The 19,904-nt window shown below is 38.1% G+C and overlaps 1 protein-coding gene across 2 annotated transcripts in view; it reads left to right on the forward strand.

Annotated features, from left to right (window-relative positions):
- GRID1 (glutamate ionotropic receptor delta type subunit 1) overlaps positions 1 to 19,904 on the forward strand; it is a 537,013-nt gene that overhangs the window by 495,433 nt on the left and 21,676 nt on the right. For both annotated transcript variants that reach the window (XM_086752572.1, XM_086752570.1), the window contains exon 13: positions 12,770 to 12,965. In XM_086752572.1, coding sequence (XP_086608698.1) covers positions 12,770 to 12,965 — 196 coding nt within the window. The remainder of the gene's footprint in view (positions 1 to 12,769; positions 12,966 to 19,904) is intronic.

Below are 19,904 nucleotides of genomic sequence, written 5' to 3' on the forward strand. Positions count from 1 at the left end.
TTTTCTAGGTTCTGAAAGAGCTTTTAGTGACATTATAACAGCTTCTTATAATTTCTTCTTGTAGATCCTCACGTTAAGATAGTTTGCGCATCTGTCTTTGATACAGTCTCTTTAAGGACTGCCAACCCTTCTGTTGTCCTTTATCTTTTAAATCAACTTCCCGAGAGACTTTATCCTCAACTTCCTGAGGTCTGTTGAAGTCTGATCTTTTGAAATCCATTATTTTTATATTGTTACTGTTTCGTTTTCGTTTTTTTTTTTTCCTCAGGACGGTGAGCTCCATCATCTTGCAAACAATTTTGATCTGGTTACTTTTCTCTTCGACTTTTTCATTCAAATCTAAAATAGACATTCCCCTTATAAACATCTCCATGATAGAAGATCATTCTTTCTCACATCTTAAACTCTTAACACCTTAAATGATATATAGGATGGTATTTCGTCTTCTGAAATAAAAGTTATTCCAATATGTTCTAAAATGTTTATAGACCATCTTGCATTAAGGTGGGAAACTCTAAACATGCCATTTAGAGAAAAGACTTTAAAAAATGAATATCCTTATAAGGAGATTTAGAAACTATTCCTGATGGTGTTAAAAAAAAAAAAGGAAAAAAAACCAGCAAAACACACTAGAGATGGGTGTTCTTTGTTTCCCTGGAAACTGAAGTGCTGTTGTTTATTACCATGAGTGCTTTCCCATTAGTTCTTAGTTCCTGTGTTGCAAAAGATTTTTCTAGAGGCAAAGAAAACTTTTCTGGAAATAATACTGCGTTGCAAAGGGAAGGATTGCACATGTTCTTCCCAGTTCCTGGGCTCATCTGCCTTACTGAGCAATGTTCTTCTCTTCTGCACGCATGCCCCCATATGATATAATGCAGGAGCATTTCCAGGCTCATCTGGAAATGAGGGAGAGAATGATGTTGCTTAGAGAAGCTATTTAGATAGAACTGCCAAAGTTCCATTAAAAGAAATGTAATCGCATGGACTAAAGTTGTTTGCCTTCTAAACCATTAAAAACAGCCTAGGAGAATAAGCCGCTGATTTAATTTAATTGATTTATGAATAGTCATATCTATCTAAAAAAGAATAGAAAACCATCAGTCAGAATGGGGTGGATGTTAACTACTGCGTTTCTTTCATATGGCAGTAATGCAATTTCCAAGCTTATATTTCAAGGTCTGTAATTAGGCTACCCAATAAACTAATTAATCTCAATAAAAGGAACAGCTCATTGGTTTTGATGTGGTTCTGCCAGTGTTTCTAGTTTGAGGTTCGGCATCCAGGTGAGACTCGTGTTCAGGGTGAGGAGAGAGGGGCAAAAATGGTAAGGTCTCCCTTTCTGCTTGCCTCACTGTACGTCAGGATGAGGTGGGAAGTATGCCGTCTACCAAGTGCTTGCAAGTTCCTCTGAGGAACAGGCAAGTGGGCCTCCAGACTTTAAAATATGCGTATGTAGTGCATGCACTTTAGACATCAATAACAACTAATGAATGCTATATGTGCTTTCAGTATTAATGAAGAGCCCTATGTTTTGATTTCCCAGGAGTACCTAGCACATGTTCTAGCAATCAGGATGCCTCTTTAGAGCCCTTCTGTTTTCTTCTCTTCTTTCTGTCAACATTGATAGCTTCTTCTTTACTCCCTGTGGTGAGGGAAGGGCGTGAAGCTGTTTTCCAGCATCGCTTTCTACCTCTGACATATCTGAGCCATATGAATTCATCCAGCCCTGAGACTGCTGGCACTGGTGTGGGCAGCAGCCCAGACCTTTCCACACCGAGATCCTTGTTCTTGCAGCGTGAGACAGCTCCTGATAAATCAAAAATTAATAAAGTGTGGAGTAGGACCTTATCCCACACTGGGATTTCATGGACTTTAATGGAACTACTCACAATGTAATGATATCCTAACAGTGATGGTATGAAGTACCACTCGCCTTGAGTAAGGGCTTTATAAGCCAGCACCAAGATGCCAAGCTTATTCCTTCCCCACTCTATTTAATTAAAAAGCTATTCTTTGTCATCTGAGTGCAAAACAGAACGGTAGTGTTATCAGTACCTGTAACACCAGTTGAGAAGGAAGAAAGCAATTTCTTCCCTCTCGATCTTAATCATTAATCTTCATTAGGATTTTTAGCTTCCAAATTTGAGTGGTAGAAGACATCAGTGTAGCAAAGAATTTAAAATGCATCTGCATAAATAATAGAGGTAGTTTGTTATTTTCATTATAGGTAAAAGCGTGTGTCAGTTGCCAGATGTGTTTGATTCAGACAATATGATTTTCATGCCAACTTTATGATATGTTTGATTTAGGTGATGTGACTAAAACCTGCTGTTGGGACTGAATTGCTGTTAAACACCAGCTGCAGTTTTTGTTCTAATTAATAATTTAAGGTGTAGAATACCTTACTTTAATTAATATGTTAACCCTTCAAGGTACTCAGAGGAAGGTCACAATGGCAAAGTGGTTTAAATGTACAGCAAGAAAATATTCAAAACTAGCCCAAATTATGTATTTCTTCTCCCTAAACATGCTACAATCTCTTAAGATGTTTTCACTTTTTTTTCTTTGCATTTAATTTCCTCCTCACTGTTGAATAGAATATGGAGTTTTGGGTAAAGGACTCAGGCTAACCCAGATTTTTTTAGCAGGACTGATTATTTTGGATTTGCAGGATGAGCAGCAACTGCTCATAGCTGCTCTGAATCCCTTTCCAGGCTCTTAACTGAATCTCCTAACATCTTACAGATGTGCGGTTGTGCCAAAACTTTCCTTGATCCATTCTGAAAATCTGCCCAGTCGTGTAGTAGTTTAAATGTGGATGTGAGCATACAAATTAAAGCTCCAGCTTTTCAAAACCTGGGCCTGCATCTTAAAAAGCTCTAACGTGATTACTGTGAATGTCTCTTTGTCAGTCTACTTCTTTCCATTGTTAAATTACAAACATGGTGGCTAGACTGGGTAATATCTCAAGGGTATTCATTTGTTAGAATATGGAAAAATGCAGTGGTGAAGAAGGGTCATATAAATGCCCCTTGTAAATAAAAAGGAAAGACCACCTTCTGACTTCACTGCCTCAATTAGATGTCAGATGGACTCATAGGCGATCATAAATGCCCAGCCATGAGAGAAACTTCATCCAGAGATAACAAGCTATTGGGCACCACTGGACCCAGGTTTGAGATACAAATCCTCATTGCTACGGCTATTAATGGAATTATTTCTTATTCTATTTTAAAAAATATTTTCAAGCAAAGTAATCATAACATCTTCTGTAAGGACAATCATGGTTTCTTTCCCACATGATAGCAATGCAGAAAATATAGGACATCCAGAAATAAAAGATTTATTACAAATAAGCAACCAAAAAATCCCTAGTTAACGGAAAGATCAGCAATCTAAGTGACTTTTGCGCTTATTGCCCAGAGGAGGTTTGGAGGAGAGGGAGGTTGGAAGCATAGTTAGAAACATTGGACTGGCAATCCGGAGATGTTTAGCTTATTTCTAACTGTTTAACAGATTTCTTTTTGTGCCATGCTGGAGCAGAGCCAGTGTCAGCTCTAGGCAAAATGAACTTCTACGATCCAGCGACAAGTCAAGTCACACTTGTGTGGATCACTGCAGATGACTGGAGTTGCCGACGTGGTCCTGAGGGCATCGTTTAGAAATAGGAGTGGATAGGAATAACTAGAGGTCTAATTTTGTTTACAGAATAACCTGTTTTACTGATGATGATGAGAATCCAGTTTGATTTCTGGATCCAAATTTGAGTCTCACAGCCAGAAAAACCATTAAGTCTTCTTTTGAAAACAGGCATGTTTCCTAAATAAACCACCAGAAGATATTACAAAGTTCTGTGAGCGATAGGACACAATCTAGTTGTATGGATTTTTGTCCTACCTTCCTCACACTTTATCTTTAGCAAAAATGCTGCAGATTGTTCTGAGATCAGTAAAGTAAAAGTGAGATTTCAAGTAATGGTAACAGCATATTCCTGCTGCTTCTCAGACTCTTAGAAAAAGTACACAAACCCTACAAATGTTTTGTGAATAAAATGTGTGCAGCTAGTAATTAATTACTATTAAAATCATAAACCTGACAGTGTATCATTTATTAGTAGCTGGACTGTCTTTCCATTTCAGTGGGTACACATACAGTTTGTTCCCTTCTTTTAAAACTTAATTGTGCAGTGGATCTGCAGGAGCAGAGTCCCAGGGAAAGCACTCAATCTGCATTGAAAGCGTTGCTGTATTGGGAATGTGGAAGACAGTTTAGTTTAGTTGTCTTGTCTTTCCCTTTGCATGTGGGAACTGAGGCTGGTGGAAGTTGTTTTACAGAAACAAAATCATTGTAGAGGCTGTACAGGTTCTGTGCTTCTAGTATTTTGCATGCATACTATTTGGCTATTTTGTTTTGCCTTTTTTCTTACTGTTTATACTTCTGTCTCCTATCCTGGAAACCCTTGAGCATGTGCTTTTGTGTGCATCAATAGTTTAATTGATCTCAGCAATACTGGCCTACTTCTTAGGTATTCTAGGTACCCTAAAAATACATTTCTTTGAGGCAACAGGAGGGAGGTCCTGGTCCTGTGCTGGAAGGGTGACAGAACTGTTGCCATCACAAGTAGCACAGGGGGCATGTAGCAAACCCCCTCCTCCGGTGGCAGAAATAAAGCTGGCTTTAGCTTCCTTCTCCCAGTAAATCCATAACTGAATGTTACATTTTGCATTTGGTTGCACCTACTATAGAGCAGTGAGCTCCAGTCCAGATGAGGGCTCAAAGATGCCACCACACTGGCAGCAATGACCATTATCATCACAGAAACAGCTGCTATGATAAGCAGCTGCTGCAGTGCCATTACCTGCTGAGAAGTTCAATTGCTGTTTGCCTTAACTATAGGAAAGGTATGTAGTTGACATAGCAACGTGTTCTGTGACACATGCCAGTTGATTGGTTTTGCCACTGGAGGAAAGTCCCTGCTTCTTTGAAATCATGTGTAGCAGCTGTTCCTGCTCCACTGCTGATGACAAGCGCGCACACAGCCCTAACTGTCTGCACTGTTTGTCTCCTTCCGTGATTTGGAAATGCTTAGTCCTGGTGTGAAGGGCTGCAACTCCATTGATTCAGTGTAGTTTAATCTGACTGCTTATAGCTTCCCTTGTAGAAAGTCCCAGGAGGCTTTTTCTGCTAAGGCTTTTGTTTAGAGTGAAGTGGATGGTATTTTTCACAGGCAGCTGGTGAAATCAGTTTTACATGAACTACAGAATGATATATTTGCTGGTGAAGGACTTGATCCTACAAAGTGTATAGAAAGCATGCAGGTACTGCTGCTGATTTCTACTGGACTGCCTCTGTCGCTAAAGTTGAAGATTTTGCTTGGTGTATTTGTTGAAGAAACTCATTGCTCTGCACGACTGCACTGAGGCAGAACCAAGGGCATTTAAAGTGACTCGATTTGCAGTGAAATGGAACAATGCGGAATTCGATCATGTCACTATAGAGAAGTTGGCAATCGAATGATTGATTTAAAAGCTCAGCTTGGTTATTCCTAATTTCAAAGAAAGTCAAAGAGATGCACAAATTAAAACCATGGACCTAATTCTTCTGAAGTCTAATGTATTAGATGTGGAGATAAACTTGCTTTCATTTTAATATTCTCTGTAGCTACTGCCATTCTAATACCTTGAACAATTTTATTGACCTCACTAGAAATAATCTTTTAAGTGGCCCATTTTTTTAGTTTATGTATCTTACATCCAGTTTTCCCCATGCTAGTAACATTCCTATATGGACCTGGAACAAATGTTGGAAATTTTTAAAATATGTCAAAATACTTTTTTTTTTTAATGGATAGTTACTTTTTAGGCTCACGAGTGCTAAAGGTAGGTCAATTCTAATGTTACCTCATTGTTCAGCTAATATATTGCTCTTTTCTGTATAGCTGAAGGCTTATCAAGTATTGGCGGTACTAACATTTAGGGAGACTAACTGCTACTCTTCCTTCTGTTTTAAAATGGCCTTGTGCTTTTGTAACTTGGCTTCAGTAAGACAGTGAAACTTTTAATCTAAGTCTCTGAGTCAATGAGACTATCATCACCTAGTGGCAATTTGTATCCATAACAGGTGATTTTTATTTTTTTCCTGGTCTTCAACCATCTAAACTATCCAACTTGGGCAGATTAGCTCTAGAGAATATATTTTTTGTGGAAGTTTGAGCTCATTTTCAGATGTCTTAAGGCATGATATACTCACTCATAAATCTTACTTAAAACTGGAGATCCAGAATACAAAGATTGTTCATCTGCAAATGATGGGCTAAGGCTCAAATCCTTTGCCTTGCTGGTTATAAAATGGTTATAAAAAAATACACAGGATTTAGGTCAGGACTTGGGTTCTGAATGGAAGGATCTTTGCTGATGTAGAAATTATCTGCACCGCCACACTACATTGATTCAACTTTGCAGACTGTTCCCTCACAGGAGACGTATACAAATGAGAGGCTGATCCTGCAAAGCTTGCCTGGCTTCCAAGTCTGTTTCTCAGTGGGTGGACTGATGTGGTCACCAACAATAAACACCATTTTCTCATTTAGAATCATAGAATCATAGAATGGTTAGGGTTGGAAGGGACCTTCAAAGGTCATCTAGTCCAATTCCCCTGCAAGGAGCAGGGACATGCCCAACTAGATCAGGCTGCTCAGAGCCTCATTCAACCTGGCCTTGAATGTTTCCAGGGATGGGGCTTCCACCACCTCTCTGGGCAACCTGTGCCAGTGTTCTACAACCCTCAGCGTAAAAAAATTTTTCCTAATATCTAATCTAAATCTACCTCCTTCTATTTTAAAACCGTTACCCCTAGTCCTGTCACAACAGGCCCTACTGAACAGTCTCTCCCCATCTTTCTTGTAGGCCCCCTTGAGGTACTGGAAGACCACTGTGAGGTCTCCTCAGAGCCTCCTCTTCTCCAGGCTGAACAGCCCCAGCTCTCTCAGCCTGTCCTCATAGGAAAGGTGCTCCAGCCCTCTTGTTCTCATTGTCTTGGCAAATACAACCATGGAGGGTGTAGTTGTGAGCAACTTTATGTCTCAAAATGTGAATGCTTTTCTGTGGTTCACAGTAGGCAGAATTCTCTTTCAACTCATTGCTTTCCACTGGTGATAACTTTATCAAATGAATCTCTTTTCAGGTTGGATTTTATATTCTAAGTTTCAATTCATAGGTATTTCTTGGGCTTATACTGGTGGTATAAGGTTGTCAAATCAATTCAGCTACTTTTATTTTTACCTACTAGTTTAGTGGAATTACTTTTTTCCCAATGCATAAAACACTTATTTCCCTCCCATATATTCTGTTGTGAGAACATTTACAGTTAGGAACTGCGCTTATATTTAATTCTGTAGATGTCATGAATTCCTAGTGTTTGTAAAAAAAAAAAAAAAAAAAAAAAAAGGTTAAAAGAAAATAAAGTAGCTTCCAGGTATTTAAAAATAGAAATTTAGGACTTATGCCATACATTTTATCTATGTGTTTCAAAGGCTTCATTTAGGTAGACCAGCATAAAAGCACTTTATCTTGATGGCAGCCATCACCTAAAACATTATGCTGCGTTGAGCAAAAATCTCAGGGTACTGGCTTTCTTGGGTAAAAGAAGAACATAACTTCCTCTGCCAAATGGGGAAAAAAGCAGTAAATTTATTTTATTGTCTGTATATGATTTAGAGATTAATATTAATTAAGAAAATTAATTTTAGTTGAGGGGAATTATTTATATTGTATTGTTTGAATCATATGTAGTGCTGCAAAGGGAGAGATTGTGCTGAAGTGTACCTACAATGCAGGAGAACGAGGGTAGAGAGCTGATCAGTACTTCTACGTCTAAACTTAAGCTTTATTATTCCTAATGGTATCTGTGCAGATGAACAAATAGGAACTAAGCATGAGAAATCTTCTATCATTTTTAAATAATGCTGTGGATTCAGAAACTGCTGAAATACCATTTTTTCCATAAGTAATAGCAGACTGGAAAAATCCCCCGTTTTACAGTGTCAGAACACAGACAGTTGTGAATGCTAATGAGAAACTACTTCTAAATCAAGGAGCTGTCAGGATTTTCCCATTACAGTTTCTCTAAGGCTGAAGTCAAGACAAAATGCTACCATTATTACCGTGATGTAAAAGACCAGTACTGCATGACACCTCAGGGGCAGCTGATTGGCTTGTTTACAGTCATAGACTTCACACACAGGAGTCCAGATGTGCAGCTTGCTACAAACGTTTAAAAAAAAAATAATTATAAGAATGAGGAAAAACTCAATAAGCAAGTATTTTTGCCTTTTTTCTTTGTTTAAAGACCTTCTTTATTTTTTTTATTTAAAAAAAAAGTTGCTATGAAAAGAAAGAAAACCACGTTTTAAAAAATTTAGAAATTGACAGGAGCCTGTTTCCTTTTCTTTTTTTTAATACTTTGATCATATCTGATGATCCTGATCACTCCAGTTAAGTTGATAGATCAGCAGTTACTTCAGAGCACCTAGTGATGGGTTCAGTCTGTCTCTTAGACAAGATTTGTTTGTATGAAGCATCCAGAAACTCTTAGGTCTATAGCAGTTCCAAAGTAAAATAAACCTATACTGGCAGCACATTTTTAGTCTGGATACCTACAGCTACACAAATCTTTTACTAGTGAGAAATCCTCTCCAAAAAGTGTAACTTAACGAGTACTGTTATTCTGGCAGTTATTTCTAGAGGTTTACTTACAAATGCTAGTATGGCTATTGCCTGCATGTTTATTCTGCGGCGTATGGTTTATGTCAACGTTTCTAAAAAATAAACCAAGCAGAGTCCAGTTTTCAGTTGACTCTACATGAAGTAATTGCAACTCCACTGGAAATTACGTATCCATTGTTGCATTTTCTAACAGGCACAACTACATGCGTTAAATATTTTGGCTGGTAATACAGTTTTAAAAGATGCTGCTTTTATTTAGATTGACCACCGGTGAATTTACTTAAATCAATTGGTTTACATGTACCTGCCTATTACAGCAATCACACAGTGGATGTATTTATCTGTAAATTGAAGTTTGGCTCCTATAACTGTAAGTGAGGAACATTGGCTTTTTCTGCTTTACTGGCTTTATCTTTAATCACACTTACAGAGAGTCCTTAATGGATTGTGAGATCCAATAACTGAGGTGGTGAGGTTAATGGGCCATCTTGTTACGCTACACATTTTTGTTGCAAATAATTTTATATATTAAATACATGAAATCTTTGCCACAGGAAAGTGAGACAAGAATTTGTCTAGCTAAAGACAGTGTGCCCAGCTAATTGCTGGTTGCAAAAATAAAGTCTTATGATGATGAGAGCAGCTGCCTTTATGGAATGACACAATTGTAGATGCAACCAGTATCTGAAACATTGCAGTGAATGATTTTGTCTAGCGATGGCAGATCTGAGGGAGTTAAAATAACGACAACTGAAACTGGTACTTGTGATTATCTTGATCCATGCTGTAAAAGCCAGGAAATACTCATCACCATTCAGTGCCTTTTATATATGTGACTGTACCCCCCATGCCCAGGTCTTTTGATCGCTTCCCTGGTCATGGAGATGCTAAGCATCGCCTCCACTTTCAGTGCACAACCTACAGTACAGAGACATTTTTTATAACAAGAACAACCTGTGGTCGAGACCATTCTCCGTCAGGATAATTTCTGAGATAGTTTTTTGGCTAAGTGGTCCATTTGGTGAAGGCATAAGGTTATTTTCTCACTCAAACCTTCACCATCCTTCTGAATTTATGCTGCAGGAACCAATCGTAAGCTTGGTTACCTACTGTGACCCTCACTGTGTCCTTTGGCAATTATCTGTCTCTCTCACAAGGTATTTCCATTGGTGGTGCAGTATGGAGAATTTCCTGTGGCAGTGCCTGCTCCTACAACACATCAAATGGGGCACTGCAAGAAAGGCACGTGCGATCCTTAGGACACAACAATACTCTGTGTTATGTCTTCTAAGGAAATTCTGCCAGCTAACGGGGCCCCAGTTGCCTTACTCAGCATGCCCAGGCAAAGGCCGTGCTTCCCTCCCTGCCACCAGTACTGATTATCTATTTACTGGGCCAGCAAAGCACTTGATTTAAACCCCGAATTTGCTCACTGTGCCCTGTGATGTTTAGACAATTGAAGAAAATGTGCTTCTCGAAAAGCAAGAGGTACTGTGCTTTTGTTATAGCACTGATTGTCGATAAAATGTAATTTAGCTAAAACAAAAGTACTGAGTGTCGATAAAGTACAATTTAGCTAAAACAAAAGGTATATTTCTGACAAAAAGCTTCCACAGCAGTAGAGGCAGTAGAAGTGACCCAGACAATACAGATTTTATTAAAACTGAAGGTTTAATTTTTTTTTTTTAATACCCAAACTCTCGTGTTCAAACTTTCAAACGGAATGGCAGCACAAGCAGCAGGCATTTGTAAAGCTGTTATCAGCTGAAAGCTGTGCTAAAGAACATTAGCTAAAGCACATTTCTGCTACTGTGCTCCTACCAAACGTGCACTCCTGTGCACGCTGAAATCCGTGCACCAAACCTGGTATGAAAAAGGTTGCCACAGAAACCCTTCTGTGTGCACTGAGTACCTTTCTTCATCTTTTGTACATAGAATAGACAGAGATGTATCTTTTAGCAGCCAGATCATCCGTCCCCAGGATGTAAGCAATTCCATGGGATATGATGACACCCATTTTTAAAAATAAAGAAGGAATTAAACGTAGCATGTAATCATTTAGATCAATACTGGAGGAAAAATGGTCCTGTTCAATGAAATGTATAGGAAACATTTAGGAGACTAACATATAACTTTGGGGATTGTTAAACAAAGAGGGAAAGAAAATTGACACGAATTCTCTCATTTTTCGTTAGAATTGTCAGCAACTTCCAGGATGTTCATTTTTTACTTTACCGAAGAGCCACATACAGACCTAGAGAAATAACAAGAGATTTGGGGTTTGATGGAACTCCCAGAGTTAGCCCAAATCCACAAATGTGCAATGTATATAGAGAAAAACTCTTCACACAGTCTTACTTAAAGCTGCTTAACAGCTTAAAATGATAAAAAGTCCTTAACACAATTTAAGAACTTAAACCACTTAAACTGTCCGAAGCCACCTGTGAATTTGAAGAGTTTTGGTGGGGGTGGGAGAGGCATCCCTGTCGAACTGCCGCTCTAGGGAGGGAGCTGGCAGGCTCCCATGCTGTGTCCAGGCAATGGGACCCTTTTGGAGCCAAACCTGGGAGGCTGGGAGGTGACGTGATGGAGAAGGTCAAAGAGTTTTCTACATATTTTCATGTAGCATTGTGGATGTGCCCAGGTTGCTTTGCTTTAAATTGTACTACAGGGAATCTTACAGGGATGTCAGGTGTAAGCAGTGGCATCCCACCAGTGGAACAGGGAAGAAGGTGGCAGAAAAATATTGTCTGTGACAAGTTTTCAGCTGTGGAAAACAGCTTCAGCTCATAGGGAAGGGAAGGCTCCTCAGGAGCATTGTGAAGAAATCTTCTGCAGGAGCTGCAAGGCAAAATGTTTTGCTTTTGTGGCTCCATAACTTGGAGGCAGGTGGGAGGTGGCATGAGTGGGCCTTTCAAATGTTTTCAGGAGGATTTTTTTTTTTCTTGAAAGATTGTTTTCTGGGAAAAAGAAATGGCGGGGCAGAGGGAAAGAGGGTTGCTTTAGTGTGACTGATCTCAAACAGTGATAGTCAGCTGGTTGTATCAGAAGTGTGTCGTTGTTGTTATGTGAAATTATACATTTATAAAACATAAAATAAACCATTATTTATGAGATCCAGTTTTGTCTTTGCTGCCACATGTGGTGGTCAATGGTTGAATGTGGATTTGTATGTGTGTATGCTCAGAAATGGTGGTGCTGCACAGAAGCAATACTTGAGGACAAAGAAGGAGGCACGGGAATGGAAATGAATGTCTGAAGATGGAAAACAGCTAGGATGCTGCTTCTGATGGCAGTGATGCTACCTTAAATGTTTTGAAACTCGACCTGGTTTTCATTGATGCAGGTGGTGATTTACACCTTCCTCTGCAGAAAAGGCTGTAAAACAGGAGTGAATTACATTCTGTACAATTTCAAAATAAATGGTGCATTCACAGCCACTCACATCGAGGCCCATTTACACTTCCAGAGTGGTATGATGAGTAAATGAAAGTTAGGCCTGTGTGTGAATGAAAAATGCCTGTTTTACCACAGGCTGAGAAAATAGAGAGAGAGAGAGAGAGACTTAGTGGAAATTGGAAGCAAGACTCTTATTTGTTTGTTTAAAACAATTGTATTGATTTGGAGTCAGATGGAGAATTGGTGTAACTGCAAACTAATTCCACTGAATTCTGCAATGTGTTTCTGGTGATGTTGATGGGACTGGAAGTTTGTGTTTATAAGCTGAGTTTTTCTTGTGTTCAAGTCAGTCTTTATTGCACTACATTCTTGTGCATACCTGGCATCGTAATATTTAACATCAACGTTATCTGTTGAAAAAAAAAAATTACTGGGGTGAAAAAGAGCTTGGGCTTAGTTAAATTTGTATGATCTCAATACAATTAAATTACTCCTTGGTTTTCTTTTGTGATGAGGAAAGAGATATGCAAATGTTACTTGGTCAGTGTAAGTGCTTCCAGACTAATGACAGACAAAGAAACTATTTGATGAATGAAATCTTGGTAATGTACTATGTAATACTAATCTCAATATCACTTGAATTTCAGAACATTTCAGGATCTGTCCAAACAAATGGATATATCTTATGGTACAGTCAGGGATTCGGCAGTGTATGAATACTTTAAAGCAAAAGGGACAAACCCTTTGGAGCAGGATAACACATTTGCTGAACTGTGGAGGACTATCAGTAAGAATAATGGGGCAGATAATTGTGTATCGAACCCTTCTGAAGGCATCAGGAAGGTAAGACTGGATCAGAGTTTTAATTTAATTTTTATGCTGTTATCAGTGTTGTTTGTGTGGAGTTAATAATGTTAAGTCAAAGGAAAGCAATTACATAGTCATTTAAATTAAAAAAATCCCAATCTAAAGTTCCTTTTAGTAACTTGGTGGCAGATAAGAATCATATGTTGAGGTCATGGTTTTGAACTTAAGTACCTTAGCTCTCCCTAAGTCTTCAGTATATAAGTCCTTCTTTGGATCTGGCCATAAGGTTTCCAAGCTTCTTGGGAGCTCCGATAATACTATTTTGAGTGTCATTCTTTACATTATCCAGGTAGTGACTCTTGTCCGTTGCTCATTCGAGTGGGTTTTTTTTCTGAGTTGATGGATTGAACTTATTGGAAACATGAGTAAGAATCAAGAGATCACTGAACGTACACTCATTTCTTTTAGAAAATAAATTTAATGCAAGATTTTCTTTGTTTATTCCAAGCTTAAAAAAAAAAATGCATATACTCTTTCACATGTCACCATGCTTTCACATAACTTTTATTTCTCTCTGATATGACTACATATTTTTTTGGTGAAAGTGAGCATTGATGTGGGATTCAAGGACTGATATATAACAGCTTGGGATCCTACATCCTTGTGCCAAGTCCTGTGATGAACAGCCCTGGTTCAGATCACACAAATACAAACATCCACATCTTCTCACTCTTAGTCTGCCTTTCTTCTCTGCTTCCCATCTTGTAGCTCAGCAAAACCAGATAGTAAATAACATCAAACCACATGTACCCAGGAGTGCGCTCCAGCAGAGTGGGTGCAGACATAGTGGAAGTTTAATGTGGTGCTCCTTTAGTGAAAAGCACCCTCTTTATTTGTCAATTTTTTTTTTTTTTTCATAAAACAAGCTAACAGCTGTTATTAACGTAGTGATTTTTTTATCAGTTACTCTGTTGTCAGTGAAACACTAATTCTGAATAAAATATTACTAGTTCTTCATGCTTTTGTAAGTGGGAAATAATAAAAAGGTTGGAGCTTGGGTTTCTTTTTCTTCTTTGATTCTTTGAAGCCTTTTCTGAACAGTGAGAGGGAAAACATCCAAAATTTACTGGGTTTTACAGTGCCATAAGGGAGATTAACGCAGTAACACAGGCCATCCCATTTCCCAAATCAAAGTCCTTTAACATCAGATTCCCAGCTGTTTGTGTAACTTTTGGACAAAACACTTATACAAACACTCTTATGTCTTCTCAGCACAGGATTATTTAATCGATAGTTTTGGTTCACCTTGCCTTTTCTCCCATCTCCCAGCTGAGCTTTCCTAAAGGCTTCTGCCCTCGGCTCAAACAGCCTTTCTGCCTTGTGACAAGATAGAGCTCTGGCAATAGCAAAGTCTGCAGTGTGCTGATTTTTTTTTAAATCTCCTCAGCATTTTATGAAAATGAGGCCTCTATTTCAAGAGATTTTTTTAGCATCTAGAGGAGGTAGAAATACAGACATCAGGTACTTTTCTATGTACCCTAGCATTAAAACCAGTAATAAAACAGTTTACCCTAGAAAAATGCACAGTATTTTACGTTTTTTTTTTCTTTTTTTTTTTTTCCACCATTCTTATGTCAGTGGATGCTCTTTAGCCATGACATTGTAAATACTCTTATTCTGTAAGCCTACTGCATGCTGCCATTTATGACAGCTAGATTTGCCTAAGCCAGAAATGTAACTGTAGATTGGCAGGCTGTTTAGAATACCAGTTATATTCGCTGTATGGAGCTGGCAGCTCTAGCCTCTCTGTGATAATAACTTTTCATATTAAGTTTGATTTCAATATTGTAGAGTGATTCTTATATAACTTGATCAGCTCATTCAATTAACGTCAACAGTAACCAAATTTACTTCAGTCCCCAAAGCTGACAAAGGCTGCTATTTGATTAGACACCTACACAAACTGGGCTTAACAGTTAATAACATTGTCAACTAAACTGTTGTGTTTGTAGTTTAAATGTTGCTCTTCCTAGCTCATTGAGCTCTTTGAATACACAGGCAAATTTTCCATGTCAAGTTATTACAGCTAGAAATTCTGGTTTTTTCTAAAGGAGGATTGATGTCAGCCAAGGAAATGGGACTTTCAATCCGTAAACATGTACAGCTGCATGAAAGAGATGTAAATGTGCCTTAAAATGTATTTTTTAGGAAATGGGAAATCTAAATCTCTCTAGCATAAAAAGATCCCTAAAACATTTTTCTGAATGAGGACTTGCCCGACACAATGCAAAAAAAGTCACTACTACCTTTTCTCCTCTGCTTCCCCTTTCTATTTTCTTCAGACAGCATCGCAGTTCAGCTGCAGTTACAAACAGAGCAATGCCGCTTCAATGCAAAACAGGAGAGAGCTGCTTATTTATGGTGCAGGCAGGTATTTCAGATGTGTACCTCTATTCCATTTGCCTCTCTCCATCTTGAGATTTTCCTACTCCCTTTGATTGCCTGAAAACAAAAGGATAGTACTGGAAGAAAGTCCTGAAAGCTTTTGTGGCATTGGGTTGCCATGGCAAAGGTCTCTCTTCAGACACAGCATAGTCCCTGTAGCCACAGTGACCATCTCCCATTGTCAAGGCACGGGTTCTGCAACACTGGTGGAGCCACAGAAAGGGCATTCATGCACTGCAAAGTCACGTAAGCAACAGAAGGATGTTTTAACTCGAGGGGGCAAGTTGCTTTTGTTGTATTCCCAAGGCAGTTGAAAGGGCTCATTGCAGATGGAAAACATCCTCCTATTCATAAACATCTCTGCATAGCGTAAGAGGAGGTTAACAGACAAATCGCCAATCCATACAAAATGCTATTTTGCCACTTGAGTTTTCTGATACTATAACAGATGAGGATTGACTAATGTTGTCGTATGGAAAGTTTCTTTCTGGGTCAAGCTACAGCCAGGATCCCCCAAGAAGCACGCAGTGGGTAGCTACTGCCATCTTCTCCTGGGTGGACATTGGTACGGGAATTGTGCACATTCCTAAGCCATTTGTAAATCTCAGCAAACTGTTTGCATAATACCCAGTGGCAATCCGTTCTTCAGGGTAATTATTAATCATCACAAGAATGAAGTAATATGATCTCTATGTAATCCCATATATATCTTTTATATACATATAAAAGAATTAAATAATTATTGTACTTTTTAAAAGCCTTGCTTTGGTGGAGAATGTTTGTTCCCCTGTCCAATCAATTTGGTGCCAAAATTTCTCTGAATCCTTTCTTTTCTTCCTGTATATCACTTTTGATGAAAAGTGATCAAAACCAAGTACAATACAAAATTATTGATTTAGACAATGGCACAGTAAGAGTTTATTCCTTCCCTTTTTTGCTTCCATCAAAAAGTTTATCTCCCTTAATGAACACTAAGCATTCAATCAGTGTGTTTTGTTTTGAACAGTCACTTCTGTTAATTTCTATTTTGAGAGTAAAAGTAATTTAAAATTCAATTAATAGGATTTTTTTAAAACTATTTTTTTCCAGTAATGTATTGTCCACAATGAATTTTGTATTGTGAGTTGTGATTGCTCATCCATTTGTTCTCAGGGCTCCTCATAAATTTCTCCATTTCTTGACCCATCAGCCTTTGAAGTAAAAACAAATGCTTTCTTAAAGCCTGAATATATTACATCCTTCAGGGGCTTCTTAATTACATTAATTTTTAAATAATTTGAACAGGATGAAATGGCATGTTTTCTTTTTGTTAGAACTATGTTGCTTCTCTTAAAGTACATTTTTATAGATAATAAATGTTATCCAAGCATGTTTTAGAACTACTCCACTAATGCCAATGTAAAGGTCACTTTTTGATATTTCTGTGGTACCAGCCACATAATGGGATCAGCTACAGTGACACTCTGTTCTAGCAGTAAATTAATGATGAATGTTGCATTGTTCTGGCCCTTTTGTCTTTAGGAAGGTAGCTTCTTCATAAGTTTCAAACAAATCACAGGCATATCAGTGATTCATCTAAAATTCATCTTTTGTCAAGTTATTATTATTTTTTGCCATGCTTTCTTTGAAAAGGCATCATTTTACCTTCAGTAAGCTAGGATCCTTTGAACAATATTCTTCCATCTCCCTCCATGTTGAAGAGTGACATTATGAGGTTGCTTACTGTATTACTATTCTCTTTGTGGTCTCCTTCTTATGTCTTGGAAGCAAGCTTCCTTGGCTTTTTAACTTTTTATGATTGTGAAGAAGAAATAATTTTAATATAAGTTTTGCCTAGGGGATTCTTTTTTTTTCTTAAATCTCTTCAGCCAAAGGGAAATTGGTGTCTTTGGTGTAAACCACCACAGTAGTTCCACCTGGGTAGAATATGAGTGCTGCTTTGGCTGAACTTCTGTTAGAGAGGTTTTTTAAAATTTAACCTAGCTATTTTTGTTTTGTTCTGCAATGTGCCTGTATGCTGAGAGCTGCAATACAGCCATAGCAGAGGAGCAAAATATGAAAGCCAATTAAAATCTAAAGAATAAATTTTAGCTTCATTTCAGTCATTCTTTATTCAAGCTATCTTACCTATTCTCAGCTAGTATTTGCCACCCTCCCTTTTACCATCTCTCTCTCTATGTATTATCTTTGCAATGATGTCTGATCACTAGAACATTTTTATTCTACTTTGGGCCCTAAAAACATACAATGCAGGCTTTAGATGGCTGACCTGTGAATGCAAGAGCCTGAGGATATGGATCTTTGCTGTGTTGTGATCAGGACTCGGTTGCATAGGTAGGTACATCTGTGTCATATGCAACTAGGGAGCCTTGATGTGTCTCCTGCTCATGCATCTCATAGGTCCGTGCCAGCTGTTTCCCGTAATTCTTAAATCTTCCTACTTCCAGTACCCCTCTGACCTGGAAGCTATGGGGTGCACATGTGCACACATGCATTCGTTCATATGACAAAAATGAAAAGTTTAAATTACTTTTTAAAAGTTTTAGGTTGAATTTTTTTTTTGTGAAAATAAATGTCAATTTGATTTTATTTGGCTTTTACTGTTTGCCTAGTAAAGGCATATAAAAAGTAAACGTATTTCAAACACACATGTATGTGTGTGTTTGTGTCTCTTGTACATATGTTTTTTTTAAAGTTTGTCAGTTTTTCTTTAAATTGAACAAATGATGCTGCTTAGTTGTCACAACAGATTTTGCAGGGATGGGAAGGATGCTGAGTTTAGACAGCAGCTAAACATTTGGTGTTTCTGGGAGTTGAGAAGTATGCATAACTAAGAGTTTAAAACTCAGATTCATGTTTATGTGAAAATGATTGGGCTGTCAGAGGAATAATGCTCTACAGATGTGATGTCACTGGACAGAATGATTTATATCACAAAAAAAAATATAAAATTGAGATGAAGAGACCTGGTAGACTTTGTTTATTGACCACTTACAGTCACAGGATGTAACTTAGGATAGCAATCTTGCAAATGCAAGAGAAGTAAGACTTTCCAAAAGATCTGCTGTCTAACATTGAAAGTCAGTTTACAAAGCTCTTCTATACAAAATAACATACAGAAAACTGAGACTTGAAAAGTAGAATCAATAATGTGATTTTTCTCTAGACATATAATTGAAATTGAATATTTGAGGAGGACTGTGTTCCTCAAGTGTTACCAAGAAAAAGATGAGGAATGTATGACATGCTGTCAGTGTTCTTTTCTAAATTGTACATTTGAAAAGATGATTTAGAGAGCAAACAAACAAACATACAAAAAAAATCAACCAGAAAAATGCAAGACACATTTTAGCACAGTGAGTTAAGCCAAATTTTTCTGAGTCTCCTCTTTCTGTACATCCATCAGGTAAGTTTTTATACTCTCATAACAGGATTTTGAATAAATTCTATGTACAATAACAGGTTCTGTTGTCTTTAGTCCCATGAGTACCTATTTTTAATGCACTTGAACTTGGACAGTTTTCTATCATAGGTAGCAAAAGCCTGTGTACTATTTACCATAGAAAAGAACCTGCCTGAGGTGTCCAGAAACAGGGCTTGTGATGGCCCATCACAGGAACATCACTGGGACTGATGCTCGTTGTCCCTACCCAGACAGGAGGCCTATCAGCACCATCACAGATGTGAAAGTGTAAAATGTGAATCGTTAGAACCCATCACAGGAAGAGCAGAGGGCAAGATGCAGAGATTTGCCACTAACAACCCAGTTAGTTATGGGTACATGATCATTCAGAAAATAGCTTTGAAAAGCACATTTTAGGCTTCCAAGAGCGTAAGTTGCTGGCTGAACACAGGCTAGATGCCTTGAGGAGTCACTCCCTTGCCATCCTCAATTTTTTATGCATCCTTGTGTTCATAGGTTATTAAGCCTTTCCTGGCTGTCACATATAGTAAAGAGCGATTTGTTTGTTCTTTCCTCCTTTGTGCCACAATTACCAGTTTAGGTAGACAGCCTGGTTTAGTACTACAACACGGATGTTGAAGTCTTGCTCTGGTCTGGTTTCATACAGTGATATTTAAGGAAGAGACAATTTTATGACCATGCTAGTTTTATAATAAGTTGTGTCAGCTAAATCAGCTAAATTTTAACAGTGAAGTCCTGTGGCTCCTATTTGAATAACTCCTGTAAGGCCCACACTGTAGTTCAGATTTTAATAATGTTTTGTACTAGTATAGCAATAGCTCTCTGGGGCCATAGGCATTAATTACTGTTACTCTGATCTGACCAAGGAGGTGGCAAAGGAGAAAGTGGGGACAAACCCACAATGGTGGCATACCCTTAACAAAAAAAAAAAAATTGTTTTCAAAGTAGTCAGTTCAATCTCATTTAAATCTTACCAAAGGGGAAGGATAGAACATTTTTTACTCTGGTTTAATTCGGAATAAAACTAATTTGGAGAGCTTTGCTTTGATGAAGGTAAAAGGGAAGGTGGGAAAAGAGGTGGATTGTGGCAAGTAGCTTACAGAAAA

This window comes from Chlamydotis macqueenii, chromosome 7, assembly GCF_036417535.1.
Source record: "Chlamydotis macqueenii isolate bChlMac1 chromosome 7, bChlMac1.mat, whole genome shotgun sequence".
Taxonomy (NCBI): Eukaryota; Metazoa; Chordata; class Aves; order Otidiformes; family Otididae; genus Chlamydotis; species Chlamydotis macqueenii.